At 64.6% G+C, this 24,776-nt stretch overlaps 1 protein-coding gene across 2 annotated transcripts; it reads left to right on the top strand.

Moving 5' to 3' along the window:
* The first annotated feature begins 771 nt into the window (after positions 1–771).
* Positions 772–24,108, top strand: CEP131 (centrosomal protein 131). 2 transcript variants are annotated; one of them, XM_045569663.1, is made up of 25 exons: positions 772–951; positions 3,129–3,310; positions 7,664–7,758; positions 9,195–9,309; positions 9,588–9,712; positions 11,451–11,564; positions 12,150–12,308; positions 13,747–13,864; positions 14,318–14,434; positions 14,600–14,750; positions 15,175–15,269; positions 15,768–15,944; positions 16,316–16,492; positions 16,925–17,050; positions 17,162–17,287; positions 18,125–18,241; positions 19,064–19,166; positions 19,765–19,966; positions 20,797–20,904; positions 21,349–21,466; positions 21,539–21,613; positions 22,494–22,636; positions 22,742–22,919; positions 23,022–23,185; positions 23,791–24,108. In XM_045569663.1, exons 2-25 carry the CDS (start codon positions 3,146–3,148, stop codon positions 23,972–23,974), a joined length of 3,252 nt encoding a protein of 1,083 aa, XP_045425619.1. In that variant the 5' UTR covers positions 772–951; positions 3,129–3,145; the 3' UTR covers positions 23,975–24,108. The 2 variants fall into 2 exon arrangements, with proteins under 2 accessions (XP_045425619.1, XP_045425620.1); XM_045569664.1 differs by having other exon boundaries at positions 772–969.
* Positions 24,109–24,776: the final 668 nt, after the last annotated feature.

The raw sequence follows: 24,776 nt of genomic DNA, 5'->3' as shown, positions 1-24,776 counted from the left end.
AAACACCAGAAACCAGGACAATTACAGAGCGGGCAGGGACGCGCGCGGACGCTCCCCCAAGGTGACGCGGGGCCACGTGACCAGCCGACACCGTTCGGGGAGCGTCGCTTTCTCACACCGCAAACGCTCCGGGTGTGCGCCGGGACGACCCGAACCGCACTCTCGCCCGCCGCTTCCCGCGCGGCCGCGAACGCCAGCCCCGATCCCGCGCCTTCGCCTGGGACGCCGCGGACGCCGCGGACGCCGGGGACTCGGTCCCCGACGGCGACGGCGGCTGCGCGCTCGGTCCCGCACAGGGCTAGGCGAGGGGCGACCCGAATGGCGGGAAGGGGCTCGGCGGGCGGTGGAGCCGCGGGCGCCCAGCCCCCTCCAGCCCTGTCCCCCGCACCCCCCGGCGCCTCGTCCCCTCGGCGCTCTCGTGTCGCCCAGCGCGCCGCGCCCCCACTCCGCCCCGCCCACATGCGCCATGTCCCGCCCACGTGCGCCATGCCCCACCCACCACAACCGCCCCGCCCCCGCCCCTGCCGCGCTTGGTCCCGCCCCAGAGGCCCCGTCCTTCCCAGCCGCGTCCAATCGGCCGCTCGCTGCGGTCGCGGCCCCGGCTCCCCGCCGCTCCGCCCATGCATGAACCTCCCGAAGGACAGCCGAGGGACCCAATGCGCTCGCGGGACGGCCTGAGGCGTCGGCTGGAGGGCCAATCCGGAAGCGGCGCGCGCAGACAAGGCGGGCCGGCGTGACGGACAGCGGAGGCGGTGCCAGCCGGTTGCTAGCTGCCGCCGCCGCTCGCCCGGACCGGCCGCTTCATTGTCACCGGGCCTCGGGCAGCGCCGGGGCCCGTGGGGCGCCAGGTCACAGGCCCGAGCCTTGAGCCCGGCGCGTCCCAGCTCTTCTGGCGCCGCAACCCCGCCCCGCCGGCTGAGTCTGCAGGCTCCGCGTCCCCGGCCCGCGCAGGTGAGGGAGGCCGCGCAGGTGAGGGGGTTCCGCGCAGGTGAGGGGGCCCCGCGGAGGTGGGGGTCTGCGCACGTGAGAGGGGCCGCGCAGGTGAGAGGGGCCCGCGCAGGTGAGGGGGCCCGCGCAGGTGAGAGGGGCCCGCGCAGGTGAGGGGGCCCGCGCAGGTGAGGGGGCCCGCGCAGGTGAGAGGGGCCCGCGCAGGTGAGGGGGCCCGCGCAGGTGAGAGGGGCCCGCGCACGTGAGGGTCTGCGCACGTGAGAGGGCCCGCGCAGGTGCGGGCATCCAGCCCCGGTGAGGGGCCTGGCTTCTACAGGTAAGGAGGGGCTGGTGTCTGAAGGTGGGTCCCTGCTGCAGTCCTGCCCTGACGACAGCCTGGACTCCAGTCCCCAGTCTCAGCTCTGGCTGCCTTGAGCCCCAGGGCAACCCCTGAGATGGGGAGCTGCCGCTGTGCGCGGGTCTTGGCCTCTGCCTGGGGTCGTGGCTGTGGTCCTACCTGCCCCTCTGCCCTTCAGGTCCTGGGAGGGACACCTTTTTATCCAAGGTGTGGTTGGCCTCCCAGCCTCCCTTGATACGGCGTGGAGGTTTCCATGGAGAGGCTGTGTGTACCATCCCAGAGCCCTGCTTGTGCACGTGTGGCTGGGAGGGCAGGCACAGCTTCCAGGGCCAGCGTGGGTCTAGCTGGGGGCTGCCAGTGCCCTGAGGGGAGGAGGGTGTTCAGTTTCACCTGCACAGCCAGAAAGGCATAACTGAGGACGCTGACCTGCCCAGTGGCAGGGACAGGCTCCAGAGAATAGGGGTGTCTGGCTCCCCAGGCCAGGGGTCCTGGTGGGCCCTGCTGTGGGGTGTCAGGGTGAAGGAGGCACAGCACTGACCTGGGGTGACAGGTTGTGTGCCCGCTGGCCCTCAGAGGCTTCAGTGGCAGGGGTCCAGGATGTTAAAGACGTACTTCTCAGTGTTAGTCTTCTGTCCCCAGCGGCAGCCCAAGCTATTCATCTGCTCGTCCGATGCACCTGCTGAGTGCCTTCCACCTGTCAGGTGCCGGGGCTGTGGCGTCCCTGTCCTCTCGAGGCAGTGACCCAGCACATACACCAGCCTTGTGTGACAATGTGAAGAAAATTAGACCCAGATAAGGGAGTGAAGGTGCGGGGGTGGTCAGGGAAGGCCTCTCTGAGGGAAGGGAGGGGCCCCTGAGACTTGGGAAGGGGCTCCAGGCGGAGAGGCCTGCAGGTTTGGTGGCCGTGCTGGCAAGGCACCGCCGGAGTTCAAGGGGCACCAGGGAGGCCATTTGGCTGGAGCAGAGCATAGGAGTCCCCAAGAGAGCAGGGCTAGATGTTCAGATTTTATTCTTTCTGCCTGGGAAGCTGTCTGAGGTTTTCCAGCAGGGGCATAAGGTGAGCTGAGACTGGTTCAGAAAGATGAGCTCAGGTGCCGGCCAGGTAGAGAGGCAGGAGGAAGAGTCAGTGGGTGGGACGCCAGGAGGCAGAGGTGGTCCCCCAGGTGAGAGGGTGGATGGAGGAGCGAGGCTGGGCTGAGCCCTGGGAGGGGCCAAGCCCCTCAACTCGGGTCAGGGAGAAGGAGCAGGGGCTGGCTGGCGAGGGAGGCTTCAAGGGCGGCCAGCACCAGGAGTGGGGGCAAGGAACCCCTGGAGCAAGAGAGCTGTTCCCAAGGTCCGAGGACATGGAGGTGAGCCAATGGCTGAATGAGCCTGGGGACATGAGGCTGAGCAGATGAAGCAGGTTTTCTTCCTGGGAACTTCTTAGACTAAATCCCGCCAGAATAACTCACATCTGTGAGCACTTGTCATGTGCCAGCCTCTGGTCATCCTGTCTGAGCCTTGTGACAACCCTTTCCAAATGATTTTACAGATGACGAAAGTGGGGCTCCAACAGGTGAAGCGGCTTTCCCAGGGTTGGGGGGATGACAGGGCCGGGCTCACAGCCCGACCATCTACCGCCCGGGCCACCCTCCACGGTGGAGCCGGCTTGTGCCCGCAAGGCACAGAGCCCCTGAGGAGCTGCTGCCCAGCCAGGAGGGCACATGAGGGCAGGCTTCCCTGGGAGTTTGGTGCCAGGTGGACTCGGGTGTCCTGGGTGGGCCAAGGCTTGGCCAGAGGTGGGGGTGCAGGGGGCTGTAGCTCCCCACCAGCATCTCATCGCATCTTTCGCCTCCCTGTGCAGGGCCCACTGTGTCCACCATGAAAGGCTCCCGGGCCAACAGCAGTGCCCCAGAAGGCGGGGACTTGAGTCTGACCGGCGTCCCTCCACCTGTGTCCCGGCGCCCCGGTAGCGCCTCTGCTGCCAAGCCCTTGGCCCGCTCCGTCTCTGTGGTCACAGGCAGCGAGCAGAGGAGGAAGGTGCTGGTGAGTGCTGGGCCCCCACTTCTGGGAGGGTTGTCATCAGTGGCATCTGACCCGAGTACAGCTAGAGCCTCACTTCTGTGGACACTTCTGATCCCTGTGGCCATCCCAGCGGACAAGAAGGACTCAGGCCTTGCAGATCAAGGCCAGGTCGGCCAGATCCTTCCAGCACTGGGCCCGCCCCTCCTGGGCCACTGCTCTTTGGATCTGTTGAATCCTCAAGAAACAAGGTTGACCTGTGGGCGGTGCTGATGAGCTCCTGGCAGCCTTGGAGAAACCTGGGTGGGTGGGCAGGTGGCAGCAGGACAGTGCTGGAGCTTTCTGCCAAGGGTGCCTTTCCTACCGCGCTGGGAGGGCAGGGAGGGGAGCAGTCCCTGGTCGGGGGCTGTGAGCAGTCAGAGCCGGGGTGGGCTGCTGCAACCCCAGGGGCCAGCCTTCCGGGAGGGAGGAATCGAGTTGCCCCATGGGGTCGGAGTGGTGCCTGACCTTAGTCTGCCTGATCTTTCAGAACGGGGGTGTCTGGGGGCCTTAGCTTGGTCACTGCAGCGGATCTGAGTCTCCCTGCCTGAGGCCCACATGGGGGTGGAGGGCAGTCCAGGCTTCCCCAAAGAACCCCGGGCAGGTCCAGGCCAGGCTTCCACAGTGGACAGCAGGCTCGGAGCTCTCCCTTCTGCCTGAAAAAACTGTTCCTGTGTCTGCCCTGGAAGCTGGGGATGAGGGCACCCTCCAGAGTGCCAGCTGAATTCTGGGGCACGGACGGCAAGGCCAGGAGAAGACCCTTGGCCCAGGCAAGTTCTCGAAGCCTGGGGCCAGCCAGGCAGGGACCTGGGATGTCTTAATGTGTCAACATGGCCAGCAGACTGTGTAAAGATACGCTGCGCTATTCTAACAGAGGGTAGCAGGCTCAGGCTAGCGCCGGCCCTGAGCTCCCTGCCCCCCCATTCCAGCTCCTGAGTCCCTCCTGAGGGGGACCACCCCTCTCTCACCCAGACTCCCCCATTGCTCCCGAAGCCTTGGGCTTGCAGAGGGGGTGTGGGGCTGGGGAGATGCGCTTGAAGTTGTAGGCGCATGGTGGCATAGAGACCGAGTGGTGGCACAGGGACCGTGGTGCGAAAGGCGCAGGGCTTTTCAGGAGGTGGGGAAGGCAGCAGGGCAGCACTCAGGTGGCTGCGTCCGGCTGACCAGGGCACTTGCCACCACTCCCATCCTTTCTGCTTCCCGAGTGCGGGACCAAAGCAAGTGTCAATCATCAGGCCCTCCTTTCTTCAGCCAGCACTGTCACCCCTCCCACGGCCTCGAGCGGGGAAAGCTAACAGTACTCTGTTGGCGGAATGTTCCAGCTGTCCACTTCCTCACTGGATCCAAGATGGCCCCGCCCCTGCACGCCTCCTGCCTGGCGTGTGGTGGGAGTCAGGACGTGTCAGCAAAAGTGCCGCCGCCCAGCCAGGGTGCGGCGTGGCCCCCAGAGTTCTGGTTCTGCCCAGGCCCTGTCCTCTCTGCCGCCTGTCCTTGCTGCCCCCTGGTCTCATTGGGATTCCTGGGGAGCGTTTGTTTTGGTGGCTTCACGCCTGTGCACACGGTTTATGATCCTCTTTCTCCTGTGTTTTGTGGGGCCCCGCTGGGGTGTGGTTGTTTCTGGGTCTTCTCAGGTGACAGAGCAGGGCAATGCGTGTGTGTATTAGCTATTGGGTACTTGCATGACTGTAAACACGCCATCAACACAGGACCCGCCGAGCCTCCTCCCACAGCGAGAGCCCAGGTCCCCCTGTGCGCGGTCAGTGTCCCTGTGAGGTGGTATCGGATTTGACAGCCCGAACTGCCACGGGAAGAGCTTTATCAGCCAGGCTCTGTCCGCCCCCTGCCTGCCTTCTGCTGGGCTCTGCTCCAGCCGGGGCTCGGGGCAGCGCCTTCCCCGCCTCTGAGCTCTCCTTGCTGGCATCCTCCTGTGAGTGAGGCTGGACGTCACGTCTTTCGTGTCGTAAGAGCCATTTATATTTACTTTGCCATGAACTGCCCTTATTTCTGCCGATTTTTGTATTTTTTTCCTATAGATTGTAGTCTGTGTTACAGACGAAAGCTGATTTGCTCGAATACTTTTCTCCTGCCATGATTTTGCCCTTTGACTTTGTGCACTCGATGGCTTTCTCCTGTCGGCCACATGGAAGCACCCCCAGCGCCACTCCGCCGCCCTCCGTTTTTCCCTCTCTGCTGCTCGCTTGGCAGCAGCCAAACCTGCCACCTTGCCCTGGGTACACCCCATTTCTTTGCTTCCCTTTGTAGCAGAGCTCCTTGGAAGCAAATCCTCAGAAGAGGGGTGAGTCTTATCGTCTCCAAGATGACCCGACTTCTGACACCCATTGCAAGCTTGGGGTCCCCCAGACCACCCTCAGGTTCAGTAATTCCCTAGAAGGACTCCCAGGACTCCCGAGAGCTGTTACTCGTGGTGTGGTCCATTACGAGGAAAGCACAGACTAAAATCAGCCCAGGGAAGAAGCCTCCAGAGGTCAAGTGAGACCACCTGACCTGAGCCCCACCCTCTGTCACCTCATTGGTGTGGCTCGGAGCCCCCACTGTAAACCATACTGTCAGACACTCATCGGATAGGACATCCAGGGGCTTAGAGGTGACCTCCCAGGAGCCGAGGGCAAAGGCCAGGGCTCTCTTTGGGCAGGGTTAAGTTCCTTGCTGCACAGGCAGCCTCTGCTCGTGGCCCCAGCCCCACCCTCCCCCAGAACCGTGTGGTCATTCTGTGCTTAGCCCTCAGTCACCCCTGTTCTCGCTGGCCGGCAGGAGCTCTGAGGAAGAGGAGGAGTGCTCCTGAGTACTCCCATCTGGCAGGCGTGTGCTGAGGCTTCACACAGCCACCGCAGTTTTCTCAGAAGGACACAGGCCTCTCTCGGATCTGCTTCCCTCCACTGCTGCCCCTTCTCAGCTCTCCGCCCTGGAGCCCGCGGATGCCGTCCCACTCTCCCCCACACCTTGCCTTCCGTCCTCGCCTTTGGGCTCCTAGAGCACAGCCCAGCTGGGATTTTAATGCAAAATTGCACTGAGCCTGGATGTCCCCAGAGTGGGGTCCTGCGGGCTGCCTTTCCTATCGAGCAGGTCTGGGAAATGGGAGCAAGGCCAGGAGTCCTTTCCCCAGAAACGCGGGCATGCTCCAGACTTGTGTGATTTCAGACCCCTGGGTCTCTCCGGGGCCTTGCCTGGCCCCCGCTCAGTTACGCCCATGCCAGGCTGGTCTGCACCCCACCCCGCCCACCGTGTACCTTCCGTTTCCCTGTTTTAGAAAATGATTTTGTGACATGGAGAAATGCTCATCACGGATGGTTAGGAGTCCGTAGTGTGTGATTCCATAGATACAGTTGGTTTCCTGGTTTTGTTTTTTGTCTTATTCTGGTTGGGTTGTTTGTTTTTAGCTTAAGGATTCAAATTTAAAATTAAATTTGAAACAGCTATGAGTGGTGGCACCTGTGGTCCTAGCTGCTCGGGAGGCCGAGGCAGGAGGATTATTTGAGCCCAGGAGTTCAAGGCTGCAGTGAGCTGTGATTGAGCCGCTGCACTCCAGCCTGGGTGACAGCGCGAGACCCTGTCTCAAAAAACACCAAATAGAGAAATCTCACAGTGCGTAGGTCAGTCTTCCTGGTCCAGTGTGGAAGGCTGGAGGCCTCAGGATAGGGATTCCCAGGCCATTTCCTGCTGGACTGTGAGCTTTCCCCCAAAAGATTTGATTGGGGATTTTTAAGCCTAGTGTAAAGTTCACCCAAATACCCTCACCATGTCCTGTGATCACTGACACTTGCCAGGCTTCCGCTCCACCTTGCGTTTCTGCACCTTTCTACTGAGCAGTTCGGAGTGAGCTGCGGACACCCTGTCCTCACTCCTCCCCCTCCAGCACCCGCTGTGGTTGCGTCGTCTCAGTCCTTGCGGTGACCCAGCAGAGCCACCCTCGGTGCGTCCCACCTGCCCAGGGGCCCGGAACTTCCCGTGTCTTTGGGGCTGTGAGCAGAGCAGCCCAGCCGCCCAGTGACTCCTCGGTAATGAGGATGCCAGGGAGCAGCTGGCTCCGGGCCCTCCTGCCTGCGGGGGTGAAGGGCTCCCCACTTTGTGGGAGGCAGGCGGGGCTCTCAGAGAGCGAATCTGCCCCAGGCTCAGTGGCCATGCCAGGGCCCCCGCACGCTGCCCTGCTGTCCTGTGTCCCTGCCCCCTGCCTGCCTTTGTGCCGCCTGGTCCCTCCAAGAACCTAGACGGCCCGTCTGTTCTCTAAATCTGTTTCTCCAGGGCCTGGCCTGGCGCTGAGCAAACTGGTGAGTGTCTGAGACCTTTGCCATGTAATTGGCTGTTTCCTTCCTTTTGCAGGAGGCCACAGGGCCGGGGGGCTCCCGGGCCATCAACAACCTCCGGAGGTCCAATAGCGCCACGCAGGTCAGCCAGCTGCAGACCAGCCCCCCCAGGTAAGCCCCCCCCAGTACCCCAGTAACCCCCACCCCCAGGTAACCCTGTCCATTCCGATTACTGCCCCCCGAGACCCCAGGCCCCTCCTGCCTCTGCATCGGCCCTTCCTCCAGCCCCATCGGTCCTGGCCCGATCCCACAAGTGCTTCAGCTGAGGCCTTTTCCACCTGCCCTTGAATGCCGAAGTCTGCTGTTGGCAAGAGGCCGCAGCACAGTGGCAGGCCTGAACTCCGTGAGCCCTCTTCCCGCCTTCACCCCTGTAAACTCCGCCACTGCCTCTTGAGGGCTGTAGACTGCTGTGCCAGGAGGAGCCGCCTCCACGGCCCCAGTGAGGGCACAGGCGTGAGTGGGGCTGGTGGCGGCCAGCACACCCAGGTACATACCCTGGGCCGGGAGTGGCAGGTGAGGCCCCGACACCAGCGCCCACAGGCATTGCCCACACGGGTAGGTACCTGTGGCACTCGGATCCCTGGAAGGTGAAGTCTGGCTGGCCAAGGGCCAAGGGGCAGATCCTCCCCTGGAGGGGCAAGAGCAGTGGCTGCCCCCGCCCAGCCCAACGCTGGAGCCGCCGGGGAGCTGCTCTCAGCTCGGAAACCAGCGTCGTGGGTCCCACCAAGCAAGGGACTGCAGGCCCCGGGTGCAGGGCTGGCTCGGGGCCCCAGTGCCAAGCAGAGAGCAGTGCAGACGTGTGCTGAGATCAGTCAGCATTTCCCGGGCGACCTCCCTCTGCCCTGCGGGCCAGTGGCTCAGAGCCACTCATGTGTCACTGCTGGGTGTCACGTATGTGTGCTTGTGTTTGGTGTGTGGTGTGTGTGTGTATGTGTGGCATCTGTAGTATGTGTATATGTGCATGTGATATGTGTAGCGTATGTGTGTGGTGTGTGTCTGTGGTGTATGTGTGCGGTATGTGTCTGGTGTGTGGTGTGTTTGTATATGGGTGTGGTGCATGTGTGTGTGGTGTGTGTATATGCGGTGTGTGTGTGTGGCGTGTGTGGTATGTGTATGTGTGCACTATGTGTAAATGCCTGTGGCCAGTTGCTTTTGGTGCTGCTGTGGCCTCCACGGGGCGGGGCAGCAGGTGGCAGTTGGTCTGCTGGCCACGCAGTCCAGCTGTGCCTCCTCGTCCACCCCGAGGTGCAGGCCTGTGTGGCCTTTTATCTGTGGGGAAGACAGTGGTTAAAGCCCTCGGTCCCCAGGAGTCTGTCATCAGTGTGGCCGATAAAACTTACTGAGGCTCCTGCAGGAAACTCACCCAAATCCCCAGGCCTCGCTGCGCCCAGGAGCCCCCGCCAGTGCGGTCGTCACATCAGGGCTGTGGGCTTGGAGTCAGAGCCCCTAGGGGGTGTCTCAGCCCTGTCTGCATCCCCAGGGTTACTCCTGGGGTTGGCTTCCTGGCCACCTGACCCCACTTACCTGCCGTCCTCTCTGGGACACAGGCCAGCAGAGCCCAGCGACTTCTTGGCACTCTTTGAGGGCAGCCCTAATGGGAGAACGAGGCCAGCCAGCCTGAGCAAAGCACCCAGCGAGAAAGGAGCCACATGGAACGTCCTGGTAAGGTTGGGCCAAGGTGGCCACGTGTCTTGGTCTCTCCGTGGGGCTGCTGGTGGCTTCTTTCTTTGTTCTCACTGCCCTTGCAAGAGGGGCAGTGGCTGCAGGGAGGGTGTGTCTGCCACTGTTGTAGCCAGCTTTGGTCTTCACACTGTGGCCCATGGGGCGCCCCGTCAGCCTCATGTGTGAGAAGTCAGGGTGCTCCTCTTGTTTGTGGGTGAGGCAGCGTCTGGGCATGTGGTGGTGGGGTTGGGCTCAGGTGGCATCTGTGTGACCGGCAGGATGGCCGGCCCAGGGGCTTCATCGTACCATCTGGTGCCCGGGGTTGCAGCTCGGACTCAGCAGTGGGCCCACGGAAGAAAGAGTGCACCGTGGCCCTGGCACCCAGCTTCACAGCTAACAACAGGTACGACCCGCGGCAGGTGCCCGCGTGCCCCCCGGCTGCAAGCTCCTGGGGCGGGGACTGTGTCTGTCTGTCGTGCTCTTGGCCGGACCAGGGTGCTTTGGAATGAATGAGGGAACAAACTGACGGCTTTCTGTCCCTGAGGGCAAAGTGGAGAGGCCTTCAGGTGTGTTGTGCATGTGAGGGGTGACTCTCGGAGGCCGCTAAGGAAGGACCAGCGTTGCTCTTGGAGTTTCAGCCTGGGGGGCTCACTGGGGCCCCAGGTGACTCTTGAAGGCTCACGTGGGTTCTTCAGTTTTGGGGTGCTGTGTGTCTCTGGAGGTAGGAAGTGTGTTACCGCAGGCCCTGAACCCACTGCCACCCACCGAGGGCCAGTCTGCCTCAGGGCTGCGCTGGTCACTTGTTGGAACCGTGCTCAGCAAGGACATGCAGGCCAAAGCCTGTTGGGAGTGATGCCAAGATGGCAGGGTCTGGGCAGGGGCCTCTGCCGAGGGGGCTGGTGGTCTGCGGGGTCCTGGAGAAGTGGTGCAAGACGGCCACTGTGAGCCTTCAAGGACAGCATGTCCTCACGCTCGGCTTCCGTGGGACCAGCAGGAGGGATGGGCCCTGGGCCTGCAGCATCTAGAGCTGTCATCAAAGGAACAGCTTCGGGGGAGACGCTGCACGACATTCACCAGACTTGGCACCGGAAGAATTCTTGCTTTTAACGTGAGAATTTAAGTTAAACTTTAATTTTAGTATCAATCCGAAGGATACGTGCAACAGCTAAGACGTCAGACGGCACCACGAGCTCATCGGAAACTGGCGAGGCACTGCCGCTCCCCTCCCTGCCCGACTGCTGTGTCCCTGGGCAGCCACTCTAGGCAGTTTCTTCTAGTGTTTTCCAGAACACATTTCCAAATGTGGGCTCATGCTGCTCACTCCCGAGTAGCTCCAAGCTGGCCATGGTGAGAGACTCGTGCCCCAGCACCGGCCCCTCCCCAGCTCCCGCGAGCACCTGCCAGCTCAGCCCCTGCCGAGCGCCGGGTTCTGAAACGCTCTGTCCCCGGTGGCCTCATTTCCCTCACGCGCCATCTGTGTGGGTGCTGGCCTTGCCCGTGCTGGCCATGCTTCCAGGATCTGGTAATGCCGGTTAGAAGAGAGGCCTGAGAGTTGCTGGAAGCCTGTTGCCTAGTGGGTTCACTTTGGGCTGACTGGGCAGAGACCAGACTGTTGCATTGCGGTTCCACCTGGCAGGTCTGAGGGACCTTTCTCTGGGGCTGCTGAGTTTCTCCAGAGAGGAATCCCCCAGCTCCCTGCCTTGGCGTTCCATTCCGGGTTCAACTTGCGACTGCTTGCTCCACACCGAGCAGGGGAGGTCAGTGTCCTGGGTGTGTGCAGACTCCGCCCGCCCAGGTGCAGCCTCTCCGTGCCTGGAGGGCAGGGCGGAGCCTGGCTGCAGAGTGAGGACGGGTGTCTGCTCTGGAAAGTGACCGTGGTCCGAGCCGCTTCTCCCGTCACAGGCACGTCCAGCGTCTGTGTCTGGGGTTCCGGCCCCTGCTCCGCGCGGATCGAGCTTCCCCAGTGCTGAGAATGGCTCCACCGCCAGGGCGCTGGCTGTAGTGCGGCCCTCAGGGACCCTTGGACCAGGCCCTCTGAGCACACAGCAAGCACGGGGGCTCCGTCCACGCCCAGCATCTGCCATGAGCACGACTCAGGCATCTGCCTCCCAAGGCCTGACCCTCCCGTCTCTCTCTGGCAGGAGCAACAAGGGAGCCGTGGGCAACTGCGTCACCACCATGGTGCACAACCGCTACAGCCCCGCGGGGAAGGGGCCCCCTGTGAAGAGCTCCAACCAGGCAGCCCCCTCCCTCAAGTAAGGCTGCATCAGGGTAGGGACGGGGTCTGGCAGGGCAGGGCACGTGGCCAGTCACATAAAACCGCCCGGAGGGCCAGCACAGCAGGCCTGCGGTCCTTAGTGTGCCCTCTCTGTGCTGTGCGGGCCGGGGGGATCTTCCCAGCTGGAGAGAAACCAGCAGGTGAGCCCGGGGCTCACACCCAGGGTAGCGTGACACCGAGGGGTCCGCCAGCTGCGTCCGGAGCAAGAAGGCATCTCGGCGGGATTGGCTGAGCTGAGCAGAGGAGCCCCCAGCATACTGCGTGGACCTGCTCAGGGCCAGGATGTCCCTCAGGGTTTCTTGAGTCACTGGCAGGGTCAGGCTGGGGACTCCTGTGACTTTTGAGAAATTTTTAAGTGCAGTTTTAATGAGAGCTTTTTTAAACCTAAAGAGCCCATTTGCCTCGGCCGCAAGCGGGTAGGGCCTTGTCAGGGTGCTGGTGGCCCCAGGACCTACAAGTGCCACCTGCCAGTGCCCCTCAGCTGCCGGCACCTCCTTTGGGCTCCGAGTCCCGGGCGGTTCAGGACGGAGCCCCTAGGTGGTGGCTCTTTCTTTCCCGTCAGCAACATCGTCAAGGCGGCCACCCGTGAGGGCAAGGAGGGCAGCGGCCTCGCGAAGCCTCAGAAGAACATCCCCAGCACGAACCTCGAGGCCCGGAGCCATGCCGGGGCCGCCACAGGCCCACTCAGGCGGAGGGAGGTGACCGAGGAGGAGGCTGAGAGGTGAAAGCCCTGGGCAGGGCCTGAGTGCGGAGCTCGGGGGCGGGAAGCGCGGTGAGGCCTGGGGGCTACGACTCTGGTGACAGACATTTCCTCTTAATGGTTGTTGTAACATGTGGAGGAGAAACAGACCAATGCTGTGGTTCCATTTATGTGAGGCGCCAAGTGCAGGCAAGTGCTCAGGGACAGAGGTGGAGCAGGGGTTGCCTAGCGCTGATGTGGGGACGGGGGACAGCAAGAGAGGGCTTGTTTTTGGGTGATGGAACGTTCTAGCATTGGACTGTGCCCCTGGCCACACAACTCTAAATTTGCTAAACATCATTGCCTTGTACACTGAAAAATGGGTGGATCTTATAGTACCTAAATGGTACCTCAAGAAAAGTGTTTATTCAAAAAACATGGAGGGGAAAGAAGATATAAAACTGAAAAAACCAAAACCACCTCTGGCCTGTGCCCTTGGGGAACTGGGGCAGGGTGTGGGCGGGGCCTCCCGCCAGGAGACTGATGTTCCTGGTTGGAAAGTCCTGGGCACCTCCCTGCTGCCCCTGTGGACCTTGTGAGCCCCCACAGGGGCGCGGTGGGCAGGGCTGGGGGGCCTGGCTCTGGACGGGGACCCAGGCCAGAGAGCAGGAGGCCAGCTCCGCCAAGGCCCCTGCAGAGCAGGCCGGCCCTCCGGGGCCGGGACCCTTGAGGCAGGCGACTGCTTACGTCTGGGGCTCTGTTAGGGCCTTTGCCGAGTGAATCCACATGTGGTCCCCTAGGCCAAGGTTACGTTTTGTTTGCTTAATCAGCTTTATTGAGTATAATTTACATATAATAAAAGGCACCCATTTTAAGTGTACAGTTTAATGAGTTTTGACAAACGTATACAGTGGTGTCTACAGACGCAGTGGACAGAACAGTCTGGCACAAGACGCCCTTGAGCTCCTTTTATTCAGCCCCAGCCCGATGCGGCACCCCAGTCTGCCCCCATAGCTCAGCCTTTTCCTGGACCCCTCCCAGGTGCGCCACGGGCTGTGGTGCATGTGCTGGCGCGTGTGCTGTTGCATGTGCTAGCGTGTGTGCTGGTGCGTGTGCTGTTGCGTGTGCTGGCGTGTGTGCTGGTGTATGTGCTGTTGCGTGTGCTGGCGCGTTGCTTTTGCTCGTGGGACGTTCCACAGCCTCACAGCCAGTTAACGGGCATCTGCGTTATTCCCACTTTCAGGCAATTTGGACACAAGTCTGTGTGGATAGATGTTTCTTTCCTCTGGGTAACTTCCCAGGAGGGTGGATTTGGGGTTTTAACGGCTGGTCCCATCACGGCCACATGGAAATGGCTCCCTGTGTCTAGCCCCTGGCTCCTCTGCCTGGCTGGACCTGCCTCAGCAGCCCCTGGCATCTTCAGGCATTAGGGGGGTTGCGGGGTGCCAGGTCCTGTCCCTGAGCCCTGCTCTCTGGGCAGGTTTATCCTCCAGGTGAACCAGGCTGCTGTCACCATCCAGCGTTGGTACCGCCACCAGGTGCAGCGTCGCCGAGCCAGAGCGGCCAGGCTGGAGCAGCTGCTCGGGTCCAAGCGGGAGGTCAGTGTGGGTGCGTGAGCCACACTAGGCTCCCTCACAAGGCTCTGGCCCAAGATCCCAGGGGTCCAAACCATGTGCAGGCAGAGTTTCTGGGACAAGTGGAATCGCCCCATAGGCACATACCCCGTGAGGGACCCATCCTCTCTGACCCTAGGTCCCCTCCATGGACAGGGCGGTCCTCATTGTGACTTTGACTAGGGCCTGGGTGTCAAGAAACACCTGCCAGGTGCATCCCAGTTGAGGGGCCGCAGGAGGCCCTTTGAGCAGGCTCCTGATGCCTGCAGGAGGGGCCTTGTCCTCTGCGGAGCTCTAGTGGGGTCCCGCCTCCCCCACCTCCCCTGTGGACTCCGTGGGCTCCGGGGGCTCCGGGCGTGGTGTGGAAGCCTCCAATCTGGGCCCAGGGACTCTGTCTTCTGGATTTATAACCCGCCATGGCTCTGGCTTCCCTGGCAGGAGCAGCGGCAGCGGCTGGGTGAGGGGACCTTCCTGGACCTGCACCAGCAGAAGGAGGCAGCAAGGAGGAAGGCCCGTGAGGAGAAGGCACGCCAGGCCCGGCGAGTGGCCATCCAGGTACCCAGGGTGACCTGCACGGTGACCACAGCAGCATTGAGTGTAGCTCTGCTGCCCGGGGGCCACCGAGGCCCCTGGACGTTGAGCCTCAGGGCAGCTTGGCTGGGAGAGGAGGAGGGGGCTGTCCTCCCCCAGGGACTCCGCTCAGAGGTGCTCCCACGGCAGGAGCTGCAGCAGAAGCGAGCCCAGAAGTCAGGTACCACCGAGCTTGGGCTGCCCAGGGAGACCCATGTGCTGGGGACGCTGCGGCCTGCTCAGGACCCGCCCCCGACGCCAGGCAGCACCCACCCCCAGGCCCTCAAGGCCAACAACACTGGTGAGTATGGCTCTCGTCCATCCTCTCTGGGGGCTTGGCCTGCCCCGCCCCACCCCGTGCACACCCCTGCCCCCAGGGTTACCACCACCCCCTAAGGGTGAGCCCCATCCAGGAAGGAGGGGCCGTCTGCGCTGCTGCCTGGCTTGGTGGCTTCCCCCGAGGAGTTAGGGGGCCTCGGCCCTCCCGCAGACCCCTGGCCTCCTCTTCTGCCCAATTACCTGATGAGGGCACCAAGACCTTGATGAGCAGATGGTCTGGGCTCCAGGACACCCTTCGGGGTGGAGGACCCAGAGGTCTGGGCTGCACCCACCCCCTCAGCGTCACACCCCAGGAGGCTGGGGCTCCGCAGACCTTCCACGCCGGCTTCTTCCCAAGGGCACCTCCAGGTTCACTGCCTGAGGAATGCCCTGTGTTCTGCCTGCAGGTACTGGCTTCCACACTGCGGTCCCCGAGGAGCCCCACCCACCCACCTCCGATTGCCCCCCGGAGCCCCCGAGGTCTCTGGAGGACCGGCCGCAGGTCTAGGCACACCCACCCTTCCCTCCTTTCCCTCCCTCTGGATCTCAGCTTCTAAGGGCGTGTCTGCCAGGGTGGCCCGAGCCTACCTTTTCCTTGTCCCCTCCCCAGCTGTGGGGGTCACTCGTGCCCCGAAAGGCCACCCAGGAGGGGTCATGTTGCTCTGGTGCAAGGTGGTGGCTTGTGGGGAGCTCTTGCTCGAGCGGGGTCTCCGGATACGCTCTGGAAACCCATTAGGTTTTCGCAGATGGCGGCAGTGGGGGCGGCAGAGGAGGGCCCGGGTGACAGCAAGGCCCCAGTGGCACCAGGTGGCTCTGCCTGCCTGTTTTCCCAAAGGTGGGGCACTTGGGACGAGTCCGCGCTGGCTAGAGCTGCCCCGGGTATGCCAGCCGAGGGCACGGACAGGAAGACTCTGGGGAAGGCTCCCTGGTCGGCCACGGCAGGGGGCGGCTCTCAGCCACCAGCGGCCTTGCCAGCCTCTCTCCCTGCCCTCTGATGCAGGACACTGGCTCCCAGGACATGGCCAGGGAGGACCTGGAGACAGCGGCCCCCGGCAGGGCCAGGCCCAGGGCCCCGCTGGACGAGCTGCTGCACACTCTGCAGCTGCTGGAGGAGGAGCCGGAGCCGCTGTCCCACCCCGGGGCCCGACACAGGGGCAGATACGCCTGGGCCAGCGAGGTGACCGCAGCCACGCGCCCTCCCCAGCCCGGCATTGGTGCCGTCCACACAGCGCGTGGGGTCCCTCTGGGGGTCAGAGGGAAACATGGTGCCACCGGGCTCCTCGCCTTAGCTGGGAGCCTGACGAGGCCCAGTAGAGCCCTGCTGGCCCCTCCACCCGAGTCTAGGACACTCAGAATAATGGGGAGGGGGCAGCACGCTGGGTGGTGGGGCCCCTCCTCTCTGCCAGCGGGGCCCCCGAGCGATGCCCCACGAGCACCTGGGGCAGCCTGAGGGCCTTTCTCTCCGGAGCCAGGCCCTCCCCTGCCTCAGGGGACCCTGGGTCCTCGCACTGTCCCGACAGCCCCCAATGCTGGACCCTGGTCCCACAGGAAGATGACGCCAGCTCTCTGACAGCCGGCAACCTGGAGAAGTTCCGGACACTCAGCACAGCCCCCAGCCCCCCTGAGGATGAGACGCTGCTCTCGGACGCCAGGCTGCAGACCATCATGAGCTTCCTGGACGAGATGGAGACGTCGGGGCAGGACCAGCCGGCCCCGCCGCCGGAGGTGGTCCCTCGCCCTCCCTGCGGCCGTGGCCCCTCCTGCCTTCCTGATGGCGGGGTGGGCAGGGCCGGCTTGCCCACACTGGGCCCCTCAGGTGGGCACTGGGAGCCTCTGTGAGCCGTGCCCTAGTGTCCCCGGGGCCATCAGCGGGCCATTCTGGGAGAACAGCAGTGACCGGGCTGAGTGCAGCGGTGATGCGGAGTCTATCGTGGCGGGGGCAGGAGAGCCGGAAGTGAACACGACTTTTCAATGGTCTTTTATAACTTTTCTGACCACTGAGGCCGCTGGCCCTGCCCTTGTGCTGAGTGGCTGCCCCTACCTTGCCTCTGGGCCCCCACGTGCACTGCCCCTCCCTCTGAGCAGGGGCTGGCAGCGGGGTGTCACCTCATGTCTTTCACCGCCACCCGGTCCTCTGATGCTCAGCTGTGTCTGTAGGGGCCAGTGCCGGAGGCGGGGCGGGGACACCTGGAGCCGGCGTCCGAGGTGAGCACGTCTGTGATGCGGCTGAAGCTGGAGGTGGAGGAGAAGAGACAGGCGATGGTGTTGCTGCAGAGAGCCCTGGTAACGCTGGCACGTCGTCCCCACGGCCACCGGCTGCAGCACGGGCCGGCCAGCAGCCTGCCCCGAGCAGCCCCGGCCAGCCAGTACCAGCCCTCCTGCCGCCCCCCACAGGCGCAGCAGCGAGACCTCACCGCCCGCAGGGTCAAGGAGACAGAGAAGGAGCTGAGCCGGCAGTTGCAGCGGCAGAAAACGCACTACGAGGCCACCATCCAGCGACACCTGGCCTTCATCGACCAGGTGACCTACCCTTGGAGGGACGGATCGGGCTCCAGACCCAGCACGTGTCTTGCAGAGACTTCTAGAGCTGGGGGTGAGGCGCCGGCTGCAGGGCGGTGCTAGTCCGAGTGCTCGGGCAGTGCTGCCACGTGCGTCCTGTCCTTGGCCTGGCTCAGCATGGCAGGCGGCTGGCTACAGGGCAGTGGGCAGAGCACACCCCAGTGGGGTCACCAGGGGAGCCAGTTGGCCCCCTGTGCGGTGTCCAAGCCCTTCCTGTGCCGTTCAGGGGCCGCTGTGCCCTGGGGAGGCCACGCCTGGTCTGCAGGGACTGCTGGGGCAGCCAGGGCTCCCTGAGTGAGGGCGGTGGGGGTGTCCAGCCTTCCCCTTGGCTCGGCCGCACTCCCACTGGGTCCCTTTCTGGAGGGAGCACTGGCTCTGGGGTCTGAGGCAAGGCAGGGGCCTCGGCTGCTGCTTGGCGGTCGTCATAGGTGCGTCCAAACCTGGGCCCTCCCTGAGGCTGCTGTGGTCCTGACAACCCTTGGCAGGGCCCTCCAGGGCTGGGTGATGGGGAACGATGGTGTGACCCCCATCCCAGGACGACCCTGAAGGGGTCACTGCTGGGAGGCTGAGACCATCATCCCCACTGGGCTTCTCTGACTGAGTCCTCCGGGTGGAGGACTGAGTGGCGGCTGCAGCCCTGTGTCCACATTTCCGCAAACACCCTCCCACCCCCTGGGTCCGTCCACAGACCCAGGAGGGGGTGGCCCTTGGGGAGGGGTGCCCTCCTGGGCTGGCCCTGGAGGCTGGAGGGGTCTCCTGCAGCAGCGCAGCAACCTCCCCTCCCGGCTCCCGTCACAGCTCATTGAAGACAAGAAGGTCCTGAGTGAGAAGTGTGAGGCCGTGGTGGCCGAGCTAAAGCAGGAGGACCAGCGGTGCCGGGAGCGCGTGGCCCGGGCGCAGGAGCAGCACGAGCTGGTGAGCCCTGCTCCCTCCTGCCTGACTCCCCAGGCCTGGTGGGCTCACGGGCAGGGCAGGCCTCAAGGTACCAGGCACAGGAGCAGGGTGAGCAGCAAAGTCGGGTCATTGCAGCACGGAGCCCTGTCACCCATCCCTTCAGCTGCTCAGCGCCAGGTCCTGGGGTAGGGCTGTGGGACTTGTGTGAGCCCCTCCCTGTGTCACACAAGCACACATGGTACCCACCAACCATGGCACCGTGGGCATGAACCTGGGAGCCCAACCCCAACGGCCCCAGCTCCTGTCCCAGGCTGGCAGGACCTGCTCTTTCTAGCTCGTGTCAACTGAGCTCCGACCCCACCACGCTCCTGCTGTGCCAGCAGCTGCTGACTAAAAGGCCAGTTTCATGGGCCTCAGCCTGCTTTGTGGCACCTCCCCCAGCATGGGTGGCAACGGTCCCCAAGCCCAGACTCTGGAGTGGGAGTGCCCCCGTGACCGTAGCCGACAGCCAGAATTGAGGACCGCCAGTCAGCGTGGGCTCTGGGACTGCCCTGGCGGGTCAGCAGTGCCCCCCTCTGGGTGGGGCCTCTGCAAGCCTGTGCCTGCCCCCCAGTTTCTCCAGCCTGGCCCCAGCCCTGGGCAGGGTGGCCAGGGCTCTCTGCAGCCCACATGCGCACCCAGAGGGCAGCGCCTGCCCACTGTCTGGAGAGCAGCCCTTCCCCTTCCTATGGGGTGGGGCTGAGCCCAGCACCGACCTAGACCCACGTGGTGGCCAAGGGGCTGGGGGGGGGGGGCAGGGTGTGTTCTTTGTCTTCACTCCCCAACCTGTTTTCTTGCTTACAGGAGATTAAGAAGCTCAAAGAGCTAATGAGCGCCACCGAGAAAGTCCGCCGGGAGAAGTGGATCAATGAGAAAACCAAGAAGATCAAGGAGATCACTGTGAGAGGTGGGCGTCCCGGGGCTGCGAGCAGAGGGGTGTGAGGTCAGAGGTGGGCGTCCCGGGGCTGCGAGCAGAGGGGTGTGAGGTCAGAGGTGGGCGTCCCGGGGCTGCGAGCAGAGGGGTGTGAGGTCAGAGGTGGGCGTCCCTGGGCTGCGAGCAGAGGGGTGTAGGGTCAGACTGGTTGAGGGGAGCTGCGGCGGCCGGGGGAGGGGGTATCCTTTGAGACAGAATAGTGGCTTCAGTCACACGTGCAGCACGAGACCCTCCTGGGAAGAGGTGAATGTTCTGTGCCCCTGTCACGGTTCCCCAGACTGGCCCCACGCGGGCCTGGCCCAGCACCTGGCACCCAGCCCACAGTGGCCTGAGCTCGGAGGGGTTGGCGGGTGGCGGCCACGCTGTGGGAAGTGGAGGCAGCAGCTGGCTGAGGCAGGGCAGCTGGGGCTCCAGGGCCGACTTCCCCAGGAGGGGGCCTGGGCTGCAGCGGCAGCCTGTGTCCCAGAGACGGCCGGGCAAGCAGGGCCCCTTGGAGCCTGAGACGGGGCAGTGTCGCTCTCGGGCTGGGCTTCCCAGGCTTCCCCTGGTGCAGCCGGTGCCCCTGCCGCAGGCCTGGAGCCCGAGATCCAGAAGCTGATCGCCAAGCACAAGCAGGAGGTGCGGAAGCTCAAGGGCCTGCACGAGGCGGAGCTGCTGCAGCTGGACGAGCGTGCCTCGCAGCGCTACCTGCGCCAGGCCGCGGAGCTGCGGGAGCAGCTGGAGCGCGAGAAGGAGGCGCTGGGCCAGCAGGAGCGCGAGCGGGCCCGGCAGCGGTGGGTGGTGGCCTCCAGGCAGATGTGCAGGACCCTGGGCGTGAAGCTGGGGGCATCCTCGAAGGCCGGGGTGGGGGTCACAGGCAGGGGGCCAAGGGGCCCAGGGCAGTCACGGGAGGGCACAGGAGACTGTGGCCCTGGATCTCCTCAGCGGGCCAGGCGGCCTGGGCGCTCGCTGCAGGCGCCGTCCCTATGAGCTCCGCGAGGGCAGGGGTGCACCTCCCCCCAGGCACTCATACTTCCAGGGCCACCCAAAGCTGCCGGCCCTCGGGCAGGTGGCCTCAGGGTCCTGCAGCTCTGACCTTGGGGCCCCAGGACACTCTCTCATTTGTTCCTTTGGCCCTGGGTCTAAGCTTTGACCAGGCTGTGCCCCACCGCCCTCAGACCCTGGGATCTGGTGGCCAAGGATGTGGCGGTGACGGTCAGTGTCCACGGGCACTGACTCGGGGCAGGTGCCCTCTCCTCACCCTGCTCCCTGCGGAGTGGCCAGTCCTCCCTAGACATGGCTCGGCCAGACCCTCAGCCCCTTCCCCCGGGTAGCACAAGGATGGAGGCCCTGGCAGGAGCTTGCTCAGTCCTGGGCACCCCGCTTCGTCACAAGCCGTTTCACAGGCTCCACGAGGGCCTGTGGTTTAAGGAATCGTGGGGGCCAGCTAATGGGTGAGGTCCCTGTGGCCTCCCAGCCCACCCCTGGGCAGCGGCTGTGAAGGGCACTGAGGGCCCGGGGGCACTCCGCTCTAGGGGGCAGGGCGGGTTGCACCAGGCCCGTGGCTGGCCGGCACCACTGTGGCGTGAGCATCCTGGGGCCACCTGGCCCTGCCACCCTGCAGGTTCGAGCAGCACCTGGAGCAGGAGCAGTGGGCCCTGCAGCAGCAGCGGCAGCGGCTGTACAGTGAGGTGGCTGCCGAGAGGGAGCGGCTGGAGCAGCAGGCCGCCAGGTGCTGCTGGGGGTGCCAAGCCTCCACTGACCTCTCCTGCCCCTGATCCCTGACCCGTCACCCCCTGACCTCTCCTGCCCCTGATCCCTGACCCGTCACCCCCTGACCTCTCCTGCCCCTGACCACTTACCCACTGACCTCTCCTGCCCCTGATCCCTGACCCGTCACCCCCTGACCTCTCCTGCCCCTGATCCCTGACCCATCACCCCCTGACCTCTCCTGGCCCTAATCCCTGACCCCTCACCCACTGACCTCTCCTGCCCCTAATCCCTGACCCGTCACCCCCCTGACCTCTCCTGCCCCTGACCACTCACCCACTGACCTCTCCTGCCCCTGATCCCTGACCCATCACCCCCTGACCTCTCCTGGCCCTGATCCCTGACCCCTCACCCACTGACCTCTCCTGCCCCTGACCCTGCCTGCTGACCCCTCGCCGGCCCACAGACAGCGGGCCGAGCTGGAGGAGTTGCGGCAACAGCTGGAGGACAGCAGCTCAGCGCTGACCCGAGCCCTGCGGGCTGAGTTCGAGAAGGGCCAGGAGGAGCAGGAGCGTCGGCACCAGGTCTGTGTCCCGCAAGCCCGTGTGGTCTGGCAGGGTGGGCCCCGGGTCTGCTCTCATGCCCGCCGCCCCCAGGTGGAGCTGAAGGCTCTGAAGGAGCAGCTGGAGCTGGAGAGGCAGGCGTGGGCAGCCGGCTGCGCCAGGAAGGAGGTGGGGCTGGGGCCCAGGCCGGCGGGAGGGAGGGAGGGAGGGCGGGCGCCAGACGTGGCTTCGCCTCTGGGTGTCACGTGTGGCTGCTCAGGGGCATGGTGGCCGTATTCTGAGCTGACACCGCTGTGTGTGCTGTTCTTCACCGTCTTTTGCGTGAATTCTGGAAGGGTGAGGGCCGGGCAAATCCCATGTGGTGGCAGAACACACTTGTCAACTCTGCCTTCCCCCGGTGGCTGCTGTGCCTGGGGGTCACAGCTCCCGACGGCACCCCCACCTGTGCAGAGGCATGCCTGGGACAGGGGCCGCCTCAGTCTTCTGGGGCCTCCCGCGGGTGGCCTGCACCGCTAGTGTCTCTTGGGGGCGCACAGCCCACACGTACTCTGTCCTCCCACGCTGGCCACCAGGCGGTTGTCCAGGTGCCTGTCGCCTGGTTTCACCTGCACTGTGGTCGCTGCCACAGTGGAGGAGGATCCCAGACACGGGCTTGCGGGACAAAGGGCTTGACGTGAAACTCGATGGAATTTCCAGACTTCCAAGAGGCTGCCCGTACCCGCTGACTGCTGGGCATGGGGGCCGCCCGAGCCCTGCCCTTAGCAGCTGGGCAAGTTGTTCCTTCTCAGCCTGTCGGGGAGTGGGGTGGCATCTGGCCATCCTGGGCCACAGGCCTGGGGGAGGGGAGCACAGGCTGTGTGAAGGGTCTCCTTGGCGGGGGCCACCTTGTCCAGCACTCACCTCCTGTGCCCACGCTGGGTCCTCAGGCCAGGGGCAGGCCGAGGCCTCTTTGCCCCACGTGGCCCAGAGCCTGGGAGCTCCCAGGAGCCCATGAGGCTGGCCCCGCCCACTCTCACCTCCCACCTAACTTGTCTGCATGTCCCTCCAGGAGGCGTGGCTGCTGAACCGCGAACAGGAGCTCAAGGAAGAAATCCGGAAAGGCCGGGATAAGGAGATTGAGCTGGTCATTCAGCGGCTGGAGGCCGACATGACACTGGCCAAGGAAGAAAGTGAGCGGGCCGCTGAGAGCCGGTGAGGCCCCGGCGCGAGCAGGGCGCCTTGGCGTCAATGGACAGGGAGGGCCGGGACCCACACGTGTCCAGGCCGCCTGCTGATACTGCCCCTCCCTGCCCCCAGCATCAGGCGCATACGGGACAAGTATGAGGCTGAGCTCTCCGAGCTGGAGCAGTCGGAGCGGAAGCTTCAGGAACGGTGCACAGAGCTGAAGGGCCGGCTTGGGGAGGCCGAGGGGGAGAGTGTGCGTCTGCAGGCCCTAGTGCGGCAGAAGGAGCGGGCGCTGGAGGACGCGCGGGCGGTGAGTGGGCAGGCGGCAGGTGGCAGTGGGCAGCCCCCGTGCCCCTCCGGCATCTGCAGGGCCACCCCGGCCTCCTGCTCACCGCCTCCTGTGCGCATGCAGGTGAACGAGCAGCTGTCCGGTGAGCGGAGCAACTTGGCCCACGTGATCCGCCAGGAGTTCGCTGACCGCCTGGCAGCCTCCGAAGAGGAGACGCGGCAGGTCAAGGCGGAGCTGGCCGAGCTGCAGGCCCGGCAGCGGCTGGAGCTGGAGGAGGTGCACCAGAGGTGGGCAGCCAGGCGGCGTGGACAGAAGACGGGAGGGCGGGGCGGGCAGGACGTGCCCAAGGAAGGCTGGGCGAGTGGGGGACACCCTGGCTCCTTTCAGGCAATGCAGAGATGGCCTGTGGGCAGAGGCTGGCGTGGACTCCACGCTGGTGGCCCCGGAAGCCTGGGGCTGTTCCCCTCCAAGCGGCACCTGGTCCGGGGGTGTCGGGTGTCCCAGCAGGCCTGGCTCTGCTCTCTCCCCAGGGCCACCCCGGTGGGTCCGATCAGGGCCTCTGTGGGTTCTCCAGGGAGGTGGCTCCCAGGGCCCCCGTGGCCTGGGTGGGTGGGTGCCATGCAGAAAGTTCGAGGTGCTGTGAGGTTAACGACGAGCCCCCCTTGGGACCCCCAGCCCTCTGTGTAGCCCACATGGGCTCTGAGAGGAAGGTGTGGGTCGGGCTGTTCACGCTGTCTTGGTGCCAGGCCTCCCCTGGTGTGGGTGGGCTCCTTGCTCCGGGAGCCCACTCGGGTTCTGCGGGGGCCGGCCAGGCCAGCCGTGGGGCTGTGGTCAGCACCCTGGTCTGGGGATGGGGGGGGCCGTGTGGAAGCCCACCGTGTGCTGCCTGCAGGGTGAAGGTGGCCCTGGCGAAGAAGGAGGAGGTCGTGAGCAGCCTCCGGAAGCAGCACGAGGCTGCGGTGAGGCGGGCCCGGCACCTGGAGGAGCTGCTCGAGCGGCACCAGCGAGAGCGCCAAGTGACGCCAGTGACGCCGGCTGGGGTGGGCAGTGGACGAGGGAGGCTGGATGCTCCCTGAGGCCGGCAGGGGATGGATGCCGTGAGCCGGGGTGGGAAGGACCCACGCCTGCCCCTCCACAGAGTGGGTATGCAGGACGCCTGCCATCCCGGTGCCTGTGGCTGCGCTGTAACAGTAAAAGAGGTTGTTTTTTAGTGTTTTGTGACCTGTCTTATCACTCTCCTGGGCTGGGCGCCGCCCGAGGGCCCACACAGAGCAGCCAGGCCTGGGTCTCCCTCCCTCCCTCTCTTCTCCAGCCTGTCTAGGAAATCGCGAGCCCCCGCCAGCAGCCCCTCCACGCTCAGCCTAACCCCTGCACTGTGTTCCCTGCCTCGCCCTGCGGCCCCCGAGACTTGGGCTCCAGTCCCTGAGCACGGAGGAGGAGCTCCAAGGGCCCCACCCCAGCCCTGCAGGTGCTCGGAGCCCAGGGGCTGCCGTGGTGCCCCGGTGGCTGGAGTCTGGGGAGACTCTGGGGGAACAGACAGTCTCTTGTCCCCACCATCGTGTTGTGACAGCCTGGAGCCCTCCAGAAAGGGGGATGGACAGGCCTCACTGGGGGCGGGGGCCCTGAGCATCCTCAGAAAGTCCCAGGCAGGGGAGGGTGTGAGAGGGAAGCCGCCTCTCCCCACCCACCACTGCCCTGGCCCTGGATGCCCACTGCTCACACCCAGCCTGGAGCTCACCCCTGCATGTGGCACTGTATGCGTGGACCCTGCCCAGGGTCCTTGGGGAGAGGAAGTGAGTGCCCGCAGGATGGGAGGGGTCCGCTGAGGGCTGTGGGCGCCTGTCGGGATGGTGCGCTCACGGCCCGGCATCCCCACCT

This window comes from Lemur catta, chromosome 15 (assembly GCF_020740605.2).
Source record: "Lemur catta isolate mLemCat1 chromosome 15, mLemCat1.pri, whole genome shotgun sequence".
Taxonomy (NCBI): domain Eukaryota; kingdom Metazoa; phylum Chordata; class Mammalia; order Primates; family Lemuridae; genus Lemur; species Lemur catta.
The sequence above is the reverse complement of the archived record's forward strand: the minus strand, read 5'-3'. Positions and strand labels throughout refer to the sequence as shown.